At 45.0% G+C, this 22,836-nt stretch overlaps 1 protein-coding gene across 3 annotated transcripts in view; it reads left to right on the top strand.

Annotated features, from left to right (window-relative positions):
* The window catches only part of LOC110490335 (receptor-type tyrosine-protein phosphatase U), a 338,326-nt gene that overhangs the window by 208,918 nt on the left and 106,572 nt on the right, over positions 1-22,836 (top strand). For all 3 annotated transcript variants that reach the window (XM_021563676.2, XM_021563683.2, XM_021563669.2), the window contains exons 11-12: positions 9,355-9,457; positions 13,352-13,625. In XM_021563676.2, the coding sequence (XP_021419351.2) occupies positions 9,355-9,457; positions 13,352-13,625 (377 nt within the window). The remainder of the gene's footprint in view (positions 1-9,354; positions 9,458-13,351; positions 13,626-22,836) is intronic.

The raw sequence follows: 22,836 nt of genomic DNA, 5'->3' as shown, positions 1-22,836 counted from the left end.
TCTGATGAAACCAATATTGAATTCTTTGGCCTGAATGCTAAATGTCACGTCTGGAGGAAACCTGGCAATGTCCCTAAGGTGAAGCATGGTTGTGGCAGCCTTATGCTGTGGGGATGTTTTTCAGTGACAGGGACTGGGAGACTAGTCAGGATCAAGGGAACGATGAATGGAGCACAGAGAGAGTACAGAGAGACCCTTAATGAAAACCTGCTCCAGAGCGCTCAGGATCTCAGACTGGTGCAAAGGTTCACCTTCCAACAGAACAACGACTCTAAGCACACAACCAACACACTGCAGGAGTGGCTTCGGGACAGGTCTCTGAATGTCAGAGCCCAGACTTGAACCTGATTGCATTTCTCTTTCATTTCTGGAGAGACCTGAAAGTAGCTGTGTCCACGACTCTCCCCATCCAACCTGACAGAGCTTGAGGATCTGCCGAGAAGAATGGAAGAAACTCCCCAAATACAGATATGCCTGTAATCGCTGCCAAATGATCTTCAACAAAGTAAAGGGTCCGAATACTTTATGTAAATGTAACACTTCAGTTTTTTTTTTGACATTTGCAAACATTTCTTAAAACCTATTTTTGCTTTTTCATTTTGGGATATTGTGTGCAGATTAATGAGGGTAAAAAAAACAATTGAATCCAATTTAGAATAAGGCTGTAACATAACAACATTTGGAAAGAGGCAAAGGGTCTGAATACTTCCGAATGCACTGTATCTACAATACAAAATCCATGTGTGCGTGTGTGTGTAGAGTGCGTGTCCATGTGTGTGTCATGTCAACCTTTGTACCTAGCTTGCATCAAAGTTGAACATCAACTGTCTGAAGGATATAACAGGAGTCTGTAAATACACTATATACGTATATATAAAAGGATGTGGACACCCCTCCAAATTTGTGGGTTTGGCTATTTCAGCCACACCAGTTGCTGACAGGTATATAAAATCAAGCACACAGTCATAGACAAACATTGGGTGTAGAATCGCCTTACTGATGAGCTCAGTGACTTTCAACGTGGCACTGTCATGGATGCCAACTTTCCAACGAGTCAGTTTGTCAAATTTCGGCCCTGCTAGAGATTCCCACGTCAACTGTAAGTGCTGTTATTGTGAAGTGAAAATGTCTAGGTGTAACGATTCTCTTGTTGTGAAGTTGAGGCGGACCAAAACGCAGCGTGGTGGTTGTTCATTGTAATTTAATGAAGACACTATACATGAACAAACTAACGAAAACAAGAAACGTGAGAACTCAAAACAGCCTATCTGGTGAATACTACACAAAGACAGGAACAATCACCCACAAACAAACAGTGCAACCCAGGCTACCTAAGTATGATTCTCAATCAGAGACAACTAATGACACCTGCCTCTGATTGAGAACCATACTAGGCCGAAAACATAGAACTGCCCCAAAACATAGAAAAACAAACATAGACTACCCACCCAACTCACGCCCTGACCATACTAAATAAATACAAAAATAACGGAAATAGAGGTCAGAACGTGACAGTACCCCCCCCCCAAAGGTGCGGACTCCGGCCGCAAAACCTTGACCTATAGGGGAGGGTCTGGGTGGGCGTCTGTCCGCGGTGGCGGCTCTGGCGCGGGACGCGGACCCCACTTCGCCATTGTCCTAGTCCGCCTTATTGTCCGCCTCCGTGGCTTACTCACCCTGCCCACCCCTCTCAATGACCCCACTGGACAGAGGGGCTGCTTGGGACAGAGGGGCAGCTGCTCGGGACAGAGGGGCAGCTGCTCGGGACAGAGGGGCAGCTGCTCGGGACAGAGGGGCAGCTGCTCGGGGCAGAGGGGCTCCGGCAGAGGCGCCGGACAGGCGGGAGGCTCCGGCAGCGGCGCCGGACAGGCGGGAGGCTCCGGCAGCGGCGCCGGACAGGCGGGAGGCTCCGGCAGCGGCGCCGGACAGGCGGGAGGCTCCGGCAGCGGCGCCGGACAGGCGGGAGGCTCCGGCAGAGGCGCCGGACAGGCGGGAGGCTCCGGCAGAGGCGCCGGACAGGCGGGAGGCTCCGGCAGAGGCGCCGGACAGGCGGGAGGCTCCGGCAGAGGCGCCGGACAGGCGGGAGGCTCCGGCAGAGGCGCCGGACAGGCGGGAGACTCCGGCAGAGGCGCCGGACAGACGGGAGACTCCGGCAGCGCCGGAGAGGAGGAAGGCTCTGGTAGCGCCGGAGAGGCGGGAGACTCCGGCAGAGGCGCCGGACAGGCGGGAGGCTCCGGCAGAGGCGCCGGACAGGCGGGAGGCTCCGGCAGAGGCGCCGGACAGGCGGGAGGCTCCGGCAGAGGCGCCGGACAGGCGGGAGGCTCCGGCAGAGGCGCCGGACAGGCGGGAGGCTCCGGCAGAGGCGCCGGACAGGCGGGAGGCTCCGGCAGCGGCGCCGGACAGGCGGGAGGCTCCGGCAGAGGCGCCGGACAGGCGGGAGGCTCCGGCAGGGGCGCCGGACAGGCGGGAGGCTCCGGCAGAGGCGCCGGACAGGCGGGAGGCTCCGGCAGAGGCGCCGGACAGGCGGGAGGCTCCGGCAGAGGCGCCGGACAGGCGGGAGGCTCCGGCAGAGGCGCCGGACAGGCGGGAGGCTCCGGTAGAGGCGCCGGACAGGCGGGAGGCTCCGGCAGCGGCGCCGGACAGGCGGGAGGCTCCGGCAGAGGCGCCGGACAGGCGGGAGGCTCCGGCAGCGCCGGAGAGGAGGAAGGCTCTGGTAGCGCCGGAGAGGCGGGAGACTCCGGCAGAGGCGCCGGACAGGCGGGAGGCTCCGGCAGAGGCGCCGGACAGGCGGGAGGCTCCGGCAGAGGCGCCGGACAGGCGGGAGGCTCCGGCAGAGGCGCCGGACAGGCGGGAGGCTCCGGCAGAGGCGCCGGACAGGCGGGAGGCTCCGGCAGAGGCGCCGGACAGGCGGGAGGCTCCGGCAGCGGCGCCGGACAGGCGGGAGGCTCCGGCAGAGGCGCCGGACAGGCGGGAGGCTCCGGCAGAGGCGCCGGACAGGCGGGAGGCTCCGGCAGAGGCGCCGGACAGGCGGGAGGCTCCGGCAGAGGCGCCGGACAGGCGGGAGGCTCCGGCAGAGGCGCCGGACAGGCGGGAGGCTCCGGTAGAGGCGCCGGACAGGCGGGAGGCTCCGGCAGCGGCGCCGGACAGGCGGGAGGCTCCGGCAGAGGCGCCGGACAGGCGGGAGGCTCCGGCAGCGGCGCCGGACAGGCGGGAGGCTCCGGCAGCGGCGCCGGACAGGCGGGAGGCTCCGGCAGAGGCGCCGGACAGGCGGGAGGCTCCGGCAGAGGCGCCGGACAAGAGGAAGGCTCTGGACGGATGGGCCGGAGAGACAGCCTTGTACGGGGAGCTGCCACCGGAGGGCTGGGGTGTGGAGGTGGTGACGGATAGACCGGGCCGTGCAGGCGCACTGGAGCTCTTGAGCACCGAGCCTGCCCAACCTTACCCGGTTGAATGGTCCCGGTCGCCCTGCCAGTGCGGCGAGGTGGAATAGCCCGCACTGGGCTATGCAGGCGAACCGGGGACACCGTGCGCAAGGCTGGTGCCATGTAAGCCGGCCCAAGGAGACGCACTGGAGACCAGATGCGTAGAGCCGGCTTCATGGCACTTGGCTCGATGCCCACTCTAGCCCGGCCGATACGCGGAGCTGGAATGTACCGCACCGGGCTGTGCACCCGCACTGGGGACACCGTGCGCTCCACAGCATAACACGGTGCCTGCCCGGTCTCTCTAGCCCACCGGTAACCACAGGAAGTTGGCTCAGGTCTCCTACCTGGCGTAGCCATACTCCCTGTTAGCCCCCCCCCAATAAATTTTTGGGGCTGACTCCCGGGCTTCCATCCACGACGCCGCGCTGCCTCCTCATACCAGCATACAATGACATTCTAGATGATTCTCCACTTCCAACTTTGTCGCAGCAGTTTGGGGAAGGCCCTTTCCTGGTTCAGCATGACAATGCCCCTGTGCACAAAGTGAGGTCCATACAGAAATGGTTTGTCGAGATTGGTGTGGAAGAACTTGTCTGGCCTGCACAGAGCCCTGACCTCAACCCCATCAAACACCTTTGGGAAGAATTGGAACGCTAACTGCCAGCCAGGCCTAATCACCCAACATCAGTATCTGACCTCACTGATGCTCATGGCTGAATGGAAGCAAGTCCCCGCAGCAATGTTCCAACATCTATTGGAAGGTTTTCCCAGAAGAGTAGAGGCTGTTAAAGAAAAAATGGGACCAACTACATAGTAATGCCCATGATATTGGAATGACATGTTCGATGAGCAGGTTTCCACATACTTTTGGTCATGTAGTGTATGTCTGAAGGGTGTTACAGCAATATGTTAATTGATATTGCACATGGCTGTTGTAATCACAACTCCTCTGGGTCTCAAGTGAATGTTGTGAGATAGACTAATTCATTCCTTTGTATCCATCAGAGGAAAAGATACCAATGTCATGTCCTTTTCTATTTGGTTATTGTCTCTCATCAATTTCATAGATTCCCAATACTGCGGTCTCTCTATCCGAGGTATATCACTGAAGACTGTCTGTGCTTGTGCAGTTGTGTAGCTAGCTATAGTAGGTTTCACTCACTCTGTGCTATTATCAGGGTCTGAAATTTGACTTTCAACCTCAGTTGCTTTATCCTCTTGCAGTGGCAAAACAACTCCTCCAAGAATAGAAGTACTACCTCTCCCATCCTCTCAAAAGGATTGACACCCTTTCATCGCACACAACAAAGCACAAACAGCAGAGAGGAAACAACGGTTGTTATGTGTAAGGATAGATGCAGTGCTATCTTCATGTGACCATGCAGCATCTCCCAGCTGAGAGAGAGACAGACTCTGAGCTTATTACTGAAGAGGGAAATCCATCCCTGGTGGTTCCATTCACTTTTAATGATGCATGTTTACCTGTGTAAAGGCAGGAATAAAAACACCTCAGAGGAAACCTCAATGCTTCTCTCTCTCTCTCTCTGTCTCTCTCGCTGTCTCTCTCAATTCAATTCAATTCAATTCAAGGGCTTTATTGGCATGGGAAACATGGTAGACAGGTAGACAACATACAAAGTGAATATATAAAGTGAAAAACAACAAAAATTAACAGTAAACATTACACATACAGAGGTTTCAAAACAGTAAAGACATTTCAAATGTCATATTATATATATATATACAGTGTTTTAACAATGTACAAATGGTTAAAGGACACAATATAAAATAAATAAGCATAAATATGGGTTGTGTTTACAATGGTGTGTGTTCTTCACTGGTTGCCCTTTTCTCATGGCAACAGGTCACAAATCTTGCTGCTGTGATGGCACACTGTGGAATTTCACCCAGTAGATATGGGAGTTTTTCAAAATTGGATTTGTTTTCGAATTCTTTGTGGATCTGTGTAATCTGAGGGAAATATGTCTCTCTAATATGGTCATACATTGGGCAGGAGGTTAGGAAGTGCAGCTCAGTTTCCACCTCATTTTGTGGGCAGTGAGCACATAGCCTGTCTTCTCTTGAGAGCCATGTCTGCCTACGGCGGCCTTTCTCAATAGCAAGGCTATGCTCACTGAGTCTGTACATAGTCAAAGCTTTCCTTAATTTTGGGTCAGTCACAGTGGTCAGGTATTCTGCCGCTGTGTACTCTCTGTGTAGGGCCAAATAGCATTCTAGTTTGCTCTGTTTTTTTGTTAATTCTTTCCAATGTGTTAAGTAATTATCTTTTTGTTTTCTCATGATTTGGTTGGGTCTAATTGTGCTGTTGTCCTGGGGCTCTGTAGGGTGTGTTTGTGTTTGTGAACAGAGCCCCAGGACCAGCTTGCTTAGGGGACTCTTCTCCAGGTTCATCTCTCTGTAGGTGATGGCTTTGTTATGGAAGGTTTGTGAATCGCTTCCTTTTAGGTGGTTGTAGAATTTAACGGCTCTTTTCTGGATTTTGATAATTAGTGGGTATCGGCCTAATTCTGCTCTGCATGCATTATTTGGTGTTCTACGTTGTACACGGAGGATATTTTTGCAGAATTCTGCGTGCAGAGTCTCAATTTGGTGTTTGTCCCATTTTGTGAAGTCTTGGTTGGTGAGCGGACCCCAGACCTCACAACCATAAAGGGCAAAGGGCTCTATGACTGATTCAAGTATTTTTAGCCAAATCCTAATTGGTATGTTGAAATTTATGTTTCTTTTGATGGCATAGAATGCCCTTCTTGCCTTGTCTCTCAGATCGTTCACAGCTTTGTGGAAGTTACCTGTGGCGCTGATGTTTAGGCCAAGGTATGTATAGTTTTTTGTGTGCTCTAGGGCAACAGTGTCTAGATGGAATTTGTATTTGTGGTCCTGGTGACTGAACACCATTATTTTGGTCTTACTGAGATTTACTGTCAAGGCCCAGGTCTGACAGAATCTGTGCATAAGATCTAGGTGCTGCTGTAGCCCCTCCTTGGTTGGTGACAGAAGCACCAGATCATCGGCAAACAGCAGACATTTGACTTCGGATTCTAGCAGGGGGAGGCCGGGTGCTGCAGACTTTTCTAGTGCCCGCGCCAATTCGTTGATATATATGTTGAAGAGGGTGGGGCTTAAGCTGCATCCCTGTCTAACCCCACGACCCTGTGTGAAGAAATGTGTGTGTTTTTTGCCAATTTTAACCGCACACTTGTTGTTTGTGTACATGGATTTTATAATGTCGTATGTTTTACCCCCAACACCACTTTCCATCAGTTTGTATAGCAGACCCTCATGCCAGATTGAGTCGAAGGCTTTTTTGAAATCAACAAAGCATGAGAAGACTTTGCCTTTGTTTTGGTTTGTTTGGTTGTCAATTAGGGTGTGCAGGGTGAATACATGGTCTGTTGTACGGTAATTTGGTAAAAATCCAATTTGACATTTGCTCAGTACATTGTTTTCATTGAGGAAATGTACGAGTCTGCTGTTAATAATAATGCAGAGGATTTTCCCAAGGTTACTGTTGACACATATTCCACGGTAGTTATTGGGGTCAAATTTGTCTCCACTTTTGTGGATTGGGGTGATCAGTCCTTGGTTCCAAATATTGGGGAAGATGCCAGAGCTAAGTGTGATGTTAAAGAGTTTTAGTATAGCCAATTGGAATTTGTTGTCTGTATATTTGATAATTTCATTGAGGATATCATCAACACCACAGGCCTTTTTGGGTTGGAGGGTTTTTATTTTGTCCTGTAACTCATTCAATGTAATTGGAGAATCCAGTGGGTTCTGGTAGTCTTTAATAGTTGATTCTAAGATCTGTATTTGATCATGTATATGTTTTTGCTCTTTATTCTTTGTTATAGAGCCAAAAAGATTGGAGATGTGGTTTACCCATACATCTCCATTTTGGATAGATAATTCTTCGTGTTGTTGTTTGTTTAGTGTTTTCCAATTTTCCCAGAAGTGGTTAGAGTCTATGGATTCTTCAATTGCAATGAGCTGATTTCTGACATGCTGTTCCTTCTTTTTCCGTAGTGTATTTCTGTATTGTTTTAGTGATTCACCATTGTGAAGGCGTAGACTCAGGTTTTCCGGGTCTCTATGTTTTTGGTTGGAGAAGGTTTCTCAATTTCTTTCTTAGATTTTTGCATTCTTCATCAAACCATTTGTCATTATTGTTAATTTTCTTCGGTTTTCTATTTGAGATTCTTAGATTTGATAGGGAAGCTGAGAGGTCAAATATACTGTTAAGATTTTCTACTGCCAAGTTTACACCTTCACTATTACAGTGGAACGTTTTACCCAGGTAATTGTCTAAAAGGGATTGAATTTGTTGTTGCCTAATTGTTTTTTGGTAGGTTTCCAAACTGCATTCCTTCCATCTATAGCATTTCTTAATGTTACTCAGTTCCTTTGGCTTTGATGCCTCATGATTGAGTATTTCTCTGTTTAAGTAGACTGTGATTTTGCTGTGGTCTGATAGGGGTGTCAGTGGGCTGACTGTGAACGCTCTGAGAGACTCTGGGTTGAGGTCAGTGATAAAGTAGTCTACAGTACTACTGCCAAGAGATGAGCTATAGGTGTACCTACCATAGGAGTCCCCTCGAAGCCTACCGTTGACTATGTACATACCCAGCGTGCGACAGAGCTGCAGGAGTTGTGACCCGTTCTCTGTCTCTCTCTCTCTCTCTCTCTCTCTCTCTCTCTCTCTCTCTCTCTCTCTCTCTCTCTCTCTCTCTCTCTCTCTCTCTCTCTCTCTCTCTCTCTCTCAGTGGGTGTATGAGTGTGTCTCCATGCAAAGGAGAGTTATTTAATTAAAGATTTACAGCTGAATCACTCTTTGGTGGCTGTATGTCAGACAAGGACCTGCTGGTATATGGCCATAGAGAGAGTCCAAAAGCCATTATGTGTCATCCTCCCCCTCCATACCCCCTTGAATGGCCTACAGTACAGAACATTCACTTGTCCGGAACATCTCTCATTGCTACGTTGACAACTAGCTTACAGCGCTTATAATGAACTCCACATAATGTACACGCACCCCTACTAAGACAGCCACAGAGTCTGCCTTCTACAGTCTTCCAGAGTGAACTACCACAGAGCACACACTGAACTGTACACAACCCTCAAGCTAATTTTTACTTTATCTCCAATGAACTTACTCCAATAAATCCCCTCAAAACCTACTCCCAACCGATCAACACCTTACTGACATCAAACAACTCACACTCTTTGTAACACGCTAGAGCTTTTGTTACGTGTGAATGAAATAAACACTTATTAAACACCTCACTTTAATTGAAGGCAGCTTTTTCAGCTAGCTGCAATTTTTCAAATCCTATTTCTTTATACCATAATCATTCATTTCTCCGTAATAGTTTACCTTTTCTCCCCTTCACTAATTGACTAGGGATATTAAAGACACGCTGTGCAGGAGGCATCTCCTGGGAGAAACGCAGCTTTGGCCAAATCCCTTTAAATGAGAAGCTCCTACTATTTGTCCTCCACTTCCAGGACTTTTAATTGCACTCGGTATCCAAGACAACCAGAACGTATGGAAATTCTGGAGGGACATTTCTGTGGGAACAGTGACTCACAAGATTAGTTTGGGCTGCAGACCTTTTATGAGAGAATAGGGAAAGAGCCTGTATGTTTATTAGATAGGATGTGTGGATAGACACAGTTCAGCTGGTTTTAAAGGGGACTGATGAAGGATGTGTCTGTGTGCATGTGTGTATGTCCGCGTGTGTGTGTGTGTGTGTGTGTGTGAGTGTGTGGAGTGAGAGTATGTATGTGTGTTTGTGAGCATGTGAATAAGTGCGTTTGTGTGTGCGTATGTATATCATCTTGTTTATTACAAGGTCAGTCTAATTGCTATATAATATAACATTGTCTGTACTCCTGTGCTCTGCCTCCTCAGCTCCAATGTTTGACTATGGAGACATGCTGTCCCCTCTGAGTGAAACAGAGAGCACGATCACTGTGTTGCTTCGCCCCGCCCTGGGCAGGGGAGCACCCGTCACGTGAGAACACAACAGCAACAGACACGCACACACATAAATATATGCATTTGCATTGTGTGACCCCCAACCCCTCTTTTTACGCTGCTGCTACTCTCTGTTTATCATATATGCATAGTCACTTTAACTATACCTTCATGTACATACTACCTCAATTGGGCCGACCAACCATTGCTCCCGCACATTGGCTAACCGGGCTATCTGCATTGTGTCCTGCCACCCACCACCCGCCAATGACTCTTTTTACGCTACTGCTACTCTCTCTTCATCATATATGCTTAGTCACTTTAACCATATCTACATGTACAGTGCCTTGCGAAAGTATTCGGCCCCCTTGAACTTTGCGACCTTTTGCCACATTTCAGGCTTCAAACATAAAGATATAAAACTGTATTTTTTTGTGAAGAATCAACAACAAGTGGGACACAATCATGAAGTGGAACGACATTTATTGGATATTTCAAACTTTTTTAACAAAATCAAAAACTGAAAAATTGGGCGTGCAAAATTATTCAGCCCCCTTAAGTGAATACTTTGTAGCGCCACCTTTTGCTGCGACTACAGCTGTAAGTCGCTTTAGGTATGTCTCTATCAGTTTTGCACATCGAGAGACTGACATTTTTTCCCATTCCTCCTTGCAAAACAGCTCGAGCTCAGTGAGGTTGGATGGAGAGCATTTGTGAACAGCAGTTTTCAGTTCTTTCCACAGATTCTCGATTGGATTCAGGTCTGGACTTTGACTTGGCCATTCTAACACCTGGATATGTTTATTTTTGAACCATTCCATTGTAGATTTTGCTTTATGTTTTGGATCATTGTCTTGTTGGAAGACAAATCTCCGTCCCAGTCTCAGGTCTTTTGCAGACTCCATCAGGTTTTCTTCCAGAATGGTCCTGTATTTGGCTCCATCCATCTTCCCATCAATTTTAACCATCTTCCCTGTCCCTGCTGAAGAAAAGCAGGCCCAAATCATGATGCTGCCACCACCATGTTTGACAGTCGGGATGGTGTGTTCAGAGTGATGAGCTGTGTTGCTTTTATGCCAAACATAACGTTTTGCATTGTTGCCAAAAAGTTTAATTTTGGTTTCATCTGACCAGAGCACCTTCTTCCACATGTTTGGTGTGTCTCCCAGGTGGCTTGTGGCAAACTTTAAACGACACTTTTTATGGATATCTTTAAGAAATGGCTTTCTTCTTCCCACTCTTCCATAAAGGCCAGATTTGTGCAATATAGGACTGATTGTTGTCCTATGGACAGAGTCTCCCACCTCAGCTGTAGATCTCTGCAGTTCATCCAGAGTGATCATGGGCCTCTTGGCTGCATCTCTGATCAGTCTTCTCCTTGTATGAGCTGAAAGTTTAGAGGGACGGCCAGGTCTTGGTAGATTTGCAGTGGTCTGATACTCCTTGCATTTCAATATTATCGCTTGCACAGTGCTCCTTGGGATGTTTAAAGCTTGGGAAATATTTTTGTATCCAAATCCGGCTTTAAACTTCTCCACAACAGTATCTCGGACCTGCCTGGTGTGTTCCTTGTTCTTCATGATGCTCTCTGCGCTTTTAACGGACCTTTGAGACTATCACAGTGCAGGTGCATTTATACGGAGACTTGATTACACACAGGTGGATTGTATTTATCATCATTAGTCATTTATGTCAACATTGGATCATTCAGAGATCCTCACTGAACTTCTGGAGAGAGTTTGCTGCACTGAAAGTAAAGGGGCTGAATAATTTTGCTCGCCCAATTTTTCAGTTTTTGATTTGTTAAAAAAGTTTGAAATATCCAATAAATGTCGTTCCACTTCATGATTGTGTCCCACTTGTTGTTGATTCTTCACAAAAAAATACAGTTTTATATCTTTATGTTTGAAGCCTGAAATGTGGCAAAAGGTCGCAAAGTTCAAGGGGGCCGAATACTTTCGCAAGGCACTGTACATACTACCTCAATCAGCCTGACTAGCCGGTGTCTGTATGTAGCCACGCTACTTTCATAGCCTCGCTACTGTATATAGCCTGTCTTTTTACTGTTATTTATTTATTTACTTACCTATTGTTCACATAATACCTTTTTTGCACTATTGGTTAGAGCCTGTAAGTAAGCATTTCACTGTTGTATTCGGCACACTTGACAAATAAACTTTGATTTGATATACGATTTATAGACATTTTGATGTCACATTTACAGCACATACAGTGCCTTGCGAAAGTATTCGGCCCCCTTGAAATTTGCGAACTTTTGCCACATTTCAGGCTTCAAACATAAAGATATAAAACTGTATTTTTTTGTGAAGAATCAACAACAAGTGGGACACAATCATGAAGTGGAACGACATTTATTGGATATGTCAAACTTTTTAACAAATCAAAAACTGAAAAATTGGGCGTGCAAAATTATTCAGCGCCCTTAAGTTAATACTTTGTAGCGCCACCTTTTGCTGCGATTACAGCTGTAAGTCGCTTGGGGTATGTCTCTATCAGTTTTGCACATCGAGAGACTGAATTTTTTTCCCATTCCTCCTTGCAAAACAGCTCGAGCTCAGTGAGGTTGGATGGAGAGCATTTGTGAACAGCAGTTTTCAGTTCTTTCCACAGATTCTCGATTGGATTCAGGTCTGGACTTTGACTTGGCCATTCTAACACCTGGATATGTTTATTTTTGAACCATTCCATTGTAGATTTTACTTTATGTTTTGGATCATTGTCTTGTTGGAAGACAAATCTCCGTCCCAGTCTCAGGTCTTTTGCAGACTCCATCAGGTTTTCTTCCAGAATGGTCCTGTATTTGGCTCCATCCATCTTCCCATCAATTTTAACCATCTTCCCTGTCCCTGCTGAAGAAAAGCAGGCCCAAACCATGATGCTGCCACCACCATGTTTGACAGTGGGTATGGTGTGTTCAGGGTGAAGAGCTGTGTTGCTTTTACGCCAAACATAACGTTTTGCATTGTTGCCAAAAAGTTCAATTTTGGTTTCATCTGACCAGAGCACCTTCTTCCACATGTTTGGTGTGTCTCCCAGGTGGCTTGTGGCAAACTTTAAACGGCACTTTTTATGGATATCTTTAAGAAATGGCTTTCTTCTTGCCACTCTTCCATAAAGTCCAGATTTGTGCAATATAGGACTGATTGTTGTCCTATGGACAGAGTCTCCCTCCTCAGCTGTAGACCTCTGCAGTTCATCCAGAGTGATCATGGGCCTCTTGGCTGCATCTCTGATCAGTCTTCTCCTTGTATGAGCTGAAAGTTTAGAGGGACGGCCAGGTCTTGGTAGATTTGCAGTGGTCTGATACTCCTTCCATTTCAATATTATCGCTTGCACAGTGCTCCTTGGGATGTTTAAAGCTTGGGAAATCTTTTTGTATCCAAATCCGGCTTTAAACTTCTTCACAACAGTATCTCGGACCTGCCTGGTGTGTTCCTTGTTCTTCATGATGCTCTCTGCGCTTTTAACGGACCTCTGAGACTATCACAGTGCAGGTGCATTTATACGGAGACTTGATTACACACAGGTGGATTGTATTTATCATCATTAGTCATTTAGGTCAACATTGGATCATTCAGAGATCCTCACTGAACTTCTGGAGAGAGTTTGCTGCACTGAAAGTAAAGGGTCTGAATAATTTTGCACGCCCAATTTTTCAGTTTTTGATTTGTTAAAATTTTTTGAAATATCCAATAAATGTCGTTCCACTTCATGATTGTGTCCCACTTGTTGTTGATTCTTCACAAAAAAATACAGTTTTATATCTTTATGTTTGAAGCCTGAAATGTGGCAAAAGGTCGCAAAGTTCAAGGGGGCCGAATACTTTCGCAAGGCACTGTACATATTATTTGCCAATGCCCCTATATGACCAAACTTAATGAGAAACATCTTACATCTCTCTCTCCACCAGTACGTACCAGGTTGTGGTAGAGGAGGAGAGTGGAAGGAAGGTGAAGAGGGAGCTGGGGGTTCAGGACTGTTACCCTCTGCCCATGTCCCATGGGGAGGCCCAGGCCAGAGGGACCCCCAACTACTACACGGCCGAGCTGCTTCCCAGCAGCTTGCCTGAAGTCAGCCCCTTCACCGTGGGGGACAACCACACCTACAATGGCTACTGGAACACCCCGCTGGACCCCCGCAAGAGTTACCTCGTCTACTTCCAGGCCATGAGCAACTTCAGAGGGGTGAGTACAGGACTTGAAGAAGGCTGTGGCTGATTTCTAGATCAACCCCTAGTCCCTAGGTGATCTGAGAGTATGGGTAGGTAAGCAATAGGTCATTATCACAATACGGTTTAGAGCATTTGATTTGGCCGCTGGGAGACCCCCAGCTCGTTTAAAACCATTGACAACTACCTGCGGGTTTCAAGGCATTTTTAAATAAACGTTTTAACTATTTGGTTTTAATATCATCACTTCTTGAAGAGCATAGTCAGAACTATACATTTCCAATTATTCCACATTTAGCTCTATGATCAGAGTTATACGACAAGTAACTCGTGCTTTTGATGATCGGTTAACATCAATTGATTATGTACTGTATTCAGATATGTGAGGGTGTCCTATCCATATAGCTAGCTAGCTAAGCAAACACCTTGTCATTTAGCTTGCTTCATCAGAGATTAGGATTTTGGAAAGAGCTTGGCATGGGCAAATCACTTGTCTGAAAATGTAAGAGACACGGCGTGGCTAATCTCAGTGCAATAGCTCCCGGTGAGAGCAGTAGTCCAATGGAGATGTTATGTTAAAACAAAAAAATGCCCAATGCCATCATGCTTTATTTTATATACAGTGCCTTGCGAAAGTATTCGGCCCCCTTGAACTTTGCGACCTTTTGCCACATTTCAGGCTTCAAACATAAAGATATAAAACTGTATTTTTTTGTGAAGAATCAACAACAAGTGGGACACAATCATGAAGTGGAACGACATTTATTGGATATTTCAAACTTTTTTAACAAATCAAAAATTTAAAAATTGGGCGTTCAAAATTATTCAGCCCCCTTAAGTTAATACTTTGTAGCGCCACCTTTTGCTGCGATTACAGCTGTAAGTCGCTTGGGGTATGTCTCTATCAGTTTTGCACATCGAGAGACTGAATTTTTTTCCCATTCCTCCTTGCAAAACAGCTCGAGCTCAGTGAGGTTGGATGGAGAGCATTTGTGAACAGCAGTTTTCAGTTCTTTCCACAGATTCTCGATTGGATTCAGGTCTAGACTTTGACTTGGCCATTCTAACACCTGGATATGTTTATTTTTGAACCATTCCATTGTAGATTTTGCTTTATGTTTTGGATCATTGTCTTGTTGGAAGACAAATCTCCGTCCCAGTCTCAGGTCTTTTGCAGACTCCATCAGGTTTTCTTCCAGAATGGTCCTGTATTTGGCTCCATCCATCTTCCCATCAATTTTAACCATCTTCCCTGTCCCTGCTGAAGAAAAGCAGGCCCAAACCATGATGCTGCCACCACCATTTTTGACAGTGGGGATGGTGTGAGCTGTGTTGCTTTTACGCCAAACATAACGTTTTGCATTGTTGCCAAAAAGTTCAATTTTGGTTTCATCTGACCAGAGCACCTTCTTCCACATGTTTGGTGTGTCTCCCAGGTGGCTTGTGGCAAACTTTAAACAACACTTTTTATTATATCTTTAAGAAATGGCTTTCTTCTTGCCACTCTTCCATAAAGGCCAGATTTGTGCAATATAGGACTGATTGTTGTCCTATGGACAGAGTCTCCCACCTCAGCTGTAGATCTCTGCAGTTTATCCAGAGTGATCATGGGCCTCTTGGCTGCATCTCTGATCAGTCTTCTCCTTGTATGAGCTGAAAGTTTAGAGGGACGGCCAGGTCTTGGTAGATTTGCAGTGGTCTGATACTCCTTCCATTTCAATATTATCGCTTGCACAGTGCTCCTTGGGATGTTTAAAGCTTGGGAAGTAAAGCCTAATAATATAATTTAAAAGCACAAAAAAAGGAACAAAACAAGAAATGATGCAAACAACTGGTTGTAAATGAAAGAGAAAAGTAGCAGAGAAATATGGTTTAACAGCTGATGTTGTTTGAAAAATGTATGTTTTTCTGTTTGACTGCTGTCATCACCACTACAGATGGCAAGCAAATCAAACAATATTTGGATATAGCCATCTAGTTTATCCCCTGAAAGTTAGTTTGTTAACTAGCCATATTGAAGTGATCTGTTCTGAGCTAGCGAACCAATTTGATGTGGTCCATTAATAAACATACAGTTGAAGTGGGAAGTTTACATACACCTTTAGCCAAATACATTTAAACAAAGTTTTTCACAATTCCTGACATTTAATCCTAGTAAAAATTCCCTGTCTTAGGTCAGTTAAGATCACCAATTTATTTTAAGAATGTGAAATGTCAGAATAATAGTATTGAGAATGATTTATTTCAGCTTTTATTCCTTTCATCACATTCCCAGTGGATCAGAAGTTTACATACACTCAATTAGTATTTAGTAGCATTGGTGAACTTGGGTCAAATGTTTTGGGTAGCCTTACACAATTTGCCCACAATACATTGGGTGAATTTTGGCCCATTCCTCCTGACAGAGCTGGTGTAACTGAGTCAGGTTTGTAGGCCTACTTGCTCGCACACGCTTTTTCAGTTCTGCCCACAAATTTTCTATAGTATTGAGGTCAGGGCTTAGTAATGGCCACTCCAATACCTTGACTTTGTTGTCCTTAACTATTTTGCCACAACTTTGGAAGTATGCTTGGGGTCATTGTCCATTTGGAAGACCCATTTGCGACCAAGCTTTAACTTCCTGACTGATGTTACTTTGTTATATTGAAGATGTTACTTCAATATATGCACGCAATTTTCCTCCCTAATGAGGCCATCTATTTTGCGAAGTCCACCAGTCCCTCCTGCAGCAAAGCACCCCCACAACATGATGCTGCCACCCCCATGCTTCACGGTTGGGATGGTGTTCTTCGGCTTGCAAGCATCCCCCTTTTTCCTCCAAACATAATGATGGTCATTATGTCCAAACAGTTCTATTTTTGTTTCATCAGACCAGAAGACATATCTCAAAAAAGTATGATCTTTGTCCCCATGTACAGTTGCAAATCGTAGTCTAGGTTTTTTAAGGCGGATTTGGAGCAGTGGATTCTTCCTTGTTGAGCGGCCTTTCAGGTTATGTCGATATAGGACTCATTTTACTGTGGATATACAGTTTACTCAAATGGTGTCGATTTGCCTATCAGAAACTTCTAAAGCCATGACGCAATTTTCTGAAATTTCCCAAGCTGTTTAAAGACACAGTCAACTTAGTGTATGTAAACTTCTGACCCACTGGAATTATGATAAGTTAAATAATCTGTCTGTAAACAATTGTTGGAAAGATTACTTGTGTCATGCACAAAGTAGATGTCCTATCCGACTTGCCAAAATGATAGTTTGTTTACAAGAAATGTGTTAAGTGGTTGAAAAACAAGTTTTAATGGTTCCAACGTAAGTGTATGTAAACTTCCGACTTCAACTATAGGTTTTCCTCTAGTCTAGATGGGATAAGACAGTGCGATGGCGATTGCATCATCTGTTGGTCTTATTAGGGCAGTAAGCAAATTGAAGTGGGTTTAGTGTGTCAGGTAAGGTAGAGGTGATTTTATCCTTGACTAGTCTCTCAAAGCACTTCATGATGACAGAGGTGAGTGCTACGGGGCGATAGTAATTTAATTCAATTACCTTTGCTTTCTTGGGTACAAAGGTGTACATCTTGAAGCATGTGGGGACAGTAGATTTGGATAGGGAGAGATGGAATTTATCAGTAAACACTCCAGCCAGCTGGTCTGCGAATGCTCTGAGGATGCGGCTAGGGTTGCCCTCTGTGGCGGGAGCCTTTCGAGGTTTAACACTTGTCTTTCCCACGTCTTTCTCGCGTCGGCCAGAGGGCCGACGTACAGTATGTATGTAATGTAAGTATGTATGTACAGTGGGGACAACAAGTATGTGATACACTGCTGATTTTGCAGGTTTTCCTACTTACAAACATGTAGAGGTCTGTCATTTTTATCATTGGTACACTTCAACTATGAGAGACGGAATCTAAAACAAAAATCCAGAAAATCACATGATTTTTAAGTAATTAATTTGCATTTTATTGCATGACATAAGTAATTGATTCATCAGAAAAGCAGAACTTAACATTGGTACAGAAACCTTTGTTTGCAATTACAGAGATCATACGTTTCCTGTAGTTCTTGACCAGGTTTGCACACACTGCAGCAGGGATTTTGGCCCACTCCTCCATACAGACCTTCTCCAGATCCTTCAGGTTTCGGGGCTGTCGCTGGGCAATACGGACTTTCAGGACCCTCCAAAGATTTTCTATTGGGTTCAGGTCTGGAGACTGGCTAGGCCACTCCAGGACCTTGAGATGCTTCTTACGGAGCCACTCCTTAGTTGCCCTTGCTGTGTGTTTTGAGTCGTTGTCATGCCGGAAGACCCAGCCACAACCCATCTTCAATGCTCTTACTGAGGGAAGGAGGTTGTTTGCTAAGATCTCTCGATACATGACCCCATCCATCCTCCCCTCAATACGGTGCAGTTGTCCTGTCCCCTTTGCAGAAAAGCATCCCCAAACAATGATGTTTCCACCTCCATGCTTCACGGTCGGGATGGTGTTCTTGGGGTTGTACTCATCATTCTTCTTCCTCCAAACACAGCGAGTGGAGTTTAGACCAAAAATATCTATTTTTGTCTCATCAGACCACATGACCTTCTCCCATTGGCAAACTTCAGACGGGCCTGGACATGCGCTGGCTTGAGCAGGGGGACCTTGGTGCGCTGCAGGATTTTAATCCATGACGGCGTAGTGTGTTACTAATGGTTTTCTTTGAGACTGTGGTCCCAGCTCTATTCAGGTCATTGACCAGGTCCTGCCGTGTAGTTCTGGGCTGATCCCTCACCTTCCTCATGATCACCACGAGGTGAGATCTTGCATGGAGCCCCAGACCGAGGGTGATTGACTGTCATCTTGAACTTCTTCCATTTTCTAATAATTGCGCCAACAGTTGTTGCCTTCTCACCAAGCTGCTTGCCTATTGTCCTGTAGCCCATCCCAGCCTTGTGCAGGTCTACAATTTTATCCCTGATGTCCTTACACAGCTCTCTGGTCTTGGCCATTGTGGAGAGGTTGGAGTCTGTTTGATTGAGTGTGTGGACAGGTGTTTATACAGGTAACGAGTTCAAACAGGTGCAGTTAATACAGGTGAGTGGAGAACAGGAGGGCTTCTTAAAGAAAAACTAACAGGTCTGTGAGAGCTGGAATTCTTACTGGTTGGTAGGTGATCAAATACTTATGTCATGCAATAAAATGCAAATGAATTACTTAAAATTCATACAGTGTGATTTTCTGGATTTTTGTTTTAGAATCCGTCTCTCACAGTTGAAGTGTGCCTATGATAAAAATGACAGACCTCTACATGCTTTGTAAATAGGAAAACCTGCAAAATCGGCAGTGTATCAAATACTTGTTCTCCCCACTGTATGTATGTATGTATGTATGTATGTATGTACGTTGGAGTCAGAAGTTTGTTTACATATGTATGTATGTACCGTACATACATACATACATACATACATACATACATACATACATACATACATACATACATACATACATACACACACACACAAGCAAGCAAACAAACAAACAAACAAACTTCCAACTTAAACTTTAGCCTATCATGGCTGTCTGCAGCAATCGTGATTAAACAATCGTGATTAAACACTCTTAAAAACAATGTTGAAAAGGGTATAATGTTAGCTAACTTCACTAGGTAGGCCTATGTTGGTTGGAGAAAAAGTACACTAGGTCTGCTTACACCTATGTTTAGCCAACTGTGTAAAGTTTCTACCGGTAGCTTGCAAACTAAACATTATAATATCAGCTAACAGTACATCGGAAAATGCACCCTTCTGCTGCTTGATAGGCAGAGCCCACAAAGGATGGGAAAGTAGATGATGTTACAACTAAATAGTTAACATTTATTTAAAAATAAATTGAAAATGCCACGCAGTTGTCAACAGTTTAAAAGGAGGTGGGGGTCTCCTTGCCCCCCAGCAGGCAAATCGAATGCTTTGCACCTTGTTGAGACGTTTTATTGATAACAACCTATATGATAATTGCTTCAGTTGCTAATTGGCTGGGTAGAAATTTTTCCCAATTTACTTACCAATCCTTTCCAATCCACAGCAGTGCCCAGAGAGTAGTGGGCAATTTGGAATTCAATATGTAACGCCAAATACGTGTTGGTTTATGAAAATGTATTTTTCTAAATTGTCCTCCACAAGACTGGCTGAAAACAATGCCTTCAGAAAGTATTCAGACAACTTGACTTTTTCTAAATTTTGTGACGTTACAGCCTTATTCTAAAATTGATTAAATAAAACAAAATACTCAGCAATCTACACACAATGCCAAATAATGACAAAGTGTAGACAGGTTTTTACAATGTTTGAAAATGTATTAAAAACAGAAATACCTTATTTACATAAGTAATCAGATCCCTTGCTATGAGACTCGAAATTGAGCTCAGGTGCATCCTGTTTCCGTTGAACATCCTTGAGATGTTTCTACAACTTGATTGGAATCCACCTTTGATAAATTCAATTTATTGGACATGATTTGAAAAGGCACACACCTGTCTATATAAGGTCCCAGAGTTGACAGTGCATGTCAGAACAAAAACCAAGCTCTGAGGTCAAAGGAATTGTCCTAGAGCTCCGAGACAGGATTGTGTCGAGGCACACATCTCTAGAAGGGTACCAAAACATTTCTGCAGCATTGAAGGTCCCCAAGAATGGCCTCCATCATTCTTAAATGGAAAAGGTTTGGAACCCCCAACACTAATCCTAGAGCTGGCCACACCCAGCCAAACTGAGCCAATGGTCACTCTGACAGAGCTCCAGAGTTCCTCTGAAAAGATAACCATCTCTGCAGCAATTAGGCCTTTATGGTAGAGTGGCCAGACTGAAGCCACTCCTCAGTAAAAGGCACATGACCGCCCATTTGGAGTTTGCCAAAAGTCACCTAAAGACTCTGACCATGAGAAACAACATTCTCTGGTCTGATGAAACCATGATTGAACTCTTTTGCTTGTAGGCCAAGCATCACGTCTGGAGGAAACCTGGCACAATCCCTACGGTGAAGCATGGTAGTGGCAGCATCATGCTGTGGGGATGTTTTTCAGAAGCAGGGGCTGGGAGACTAGTCAGGATCGAGGCAAAGATGAACGGAGAAAAGTACAGAGAGATCCTTGATGAAAACCTGCTGCAGAGCTCTCAGGACCTCATACTGTGGTGAAGGTTCACCTTCCAACAGGACAATGACCCTAAGCACACAGCCAAGACAATGCAGGAGTGGCTTCAGGAGTTGAACCTGATCTAAAATCTCTGGAGAGACCTCGCCATCCAACCTGACAGTGCTTGACAGGATCTGCAGAGAGGAGTGGGAGAAACTCCCCAAATGCAGGTGTCAAATCAAATCTTAAGCTTAAGCAAGAAGTCTCAAGGCTGTAATCGCTGCCAAAGGTCCTTCAACAAAGTACTGAGTAAAGGGTCTAAATACTTATGTAAATAATATTTTTTTGTTTTATACATTTTCAAAAATGTATAAACCTGTTTTTGCTTTGTCATTATGGGGTATTGTGTAGATTGGTGAGAGAAAAAAACGATTTAAACAATTTTAGAACAAGGCTGTAACATAATAACGTAGAACAAGTCAAGTGGACTGAATACTTTCCGAAGGCACTGTATATTTCCAATAATGTATGCCAGGTTTGAAAGAGCAGGGGAAATTACCTCCTTTAGGCTTGTACCCCATGTGAAAAATATTTGTGGTGTAAAATGTGCTTGTTGGAAGAGAATGCCTGGATTGGCATGGTCCCTAGCTGGAATCCATGTAACTGAACGCGTCGAGCGCTTTGATTCGATGCACAGCATACAAAAGGTGTCAGGGACAGGGAATTACTTGTGCGCATTACTTCCAGCTAGTAAATCTGTGATTAGCTGGTATTACTCAGATAGACAACAGAGACAAGTGGGCTCTCCTTCTCTTCTCCCTCCAACATTATCCCTCCCTCCATTCTCTGTCCTTTCCCTCTCCCTCTTTCTCTTTTAATCCCTCTGCTACTGGACTTAGCCTCCTCATCCCTAACCTTATCCTCCATTCCCTCTCTCCTCATCCTTCCCTTCTTCTCCTCTATCTACTCCTTTTCCTCTGTGTTATTCCAAATCGTTGGAGACTGACTAAACCCTGTGACTAATAGGATCCTCAGTAGAGGAAGATCCTGATCCAGCAGGGCTTTATTCCAGACCACGTCCTCTGTTCCTGTTCTCTCACTCCACTGCTCCTCTCCTGCCCAAATAAAGCTGTAGCAGTCCCAAACATACACCTAGGAAGCCCCATATCAGTCCAAACTGCCATTACAGGATCACCCCGCTACCTGGTAGAGACAATTACTTAGGGATAATTGGACACAGGTGCAGATGATCAGAGATAGAAATGTTCTGTTTTAATATTCAGAGAGCGCGGCAAGGCTTTTCTTTGCAAATCTAAATCTGGGCCAGCATTCGGAGCAGCCTTTTGTGGATCATCAGTAAGGCAATGATTTCTACGGGACTTTGCATCATTGCTCTTTTTGATACCTCTGGTTAGCTTGGTATGGTAGGTTACCGTTGTTATTGTAGAGTCTTTTAGGTGGAAGTCTGATAAATGGGTGTTTTCTAGTCTAGGGCCCATTATTTAGTTTTACTTACTATATTATGTATTGGATCACCATTTTTTTTGTACTTTTACGTTAACATGTAGTTTACCAATAAAATGGACTGATGGGGATGTGGACATAATCGGACAACGTATCCTGAAAGAAAGAAATTACCTCACTTCAATACATTTTTATAGAAAGTTAACAAAAATTGTTAAGATCTTGCTACCATGGAAACCCTGATAAACTCTTTAGTCATATCACAGTTTATGGGCTTATGGTTTTACCAGCTTGTTTAAATTATATGAGCAAAAATATTACATTTTTGGGGGAATGGCAAGCCAGACAAAATTAAAAGGGCCTATTTTATATAATGAATATGAAAGCATTATAGACCTCTCACTAAAGGCGTCAGTCATACAAAAGTTATACTTAATTCCGAACTGGTTCTCCAGCGAATTAGTAAGAGTTTTTTATTTATTTATTTTATTTTACTGTTATTTTACCAGGTAAGTTGACTGAGAACACATTCTCATTTACAGCAATGACCTGGGGAATAGTTACAGTGGAGAGGAGGGGGATGAATGAATGAACTTCAACATACTCTCCTGCAACCCGCCTCACCCAATGTGGTATGGATCTACTATTTTCTTTACTTTA

Source organism: Oncorhynchus mykiss, chromosome 2 (assembly GCF_013265735.2).
Source record: "Oncorhynchus mykiss isolate Arlee chromosome 2, USDA_OmykA_1.1, whole genome shotgun sequence".
In the NCBI taxonomy this organism is placed as follows: Eukaryota; Metazoa; Chordata; class Actinopteri; order Salmoniformes; family Salmonidae; genus Oncorhynchus; species Oncorhynchus mykiss.
The sequence above is the reverse complement of the archived record's forward strand: the minus strand, read 5'-3'. Positions and strand labels throughout refer to the sequence as shown.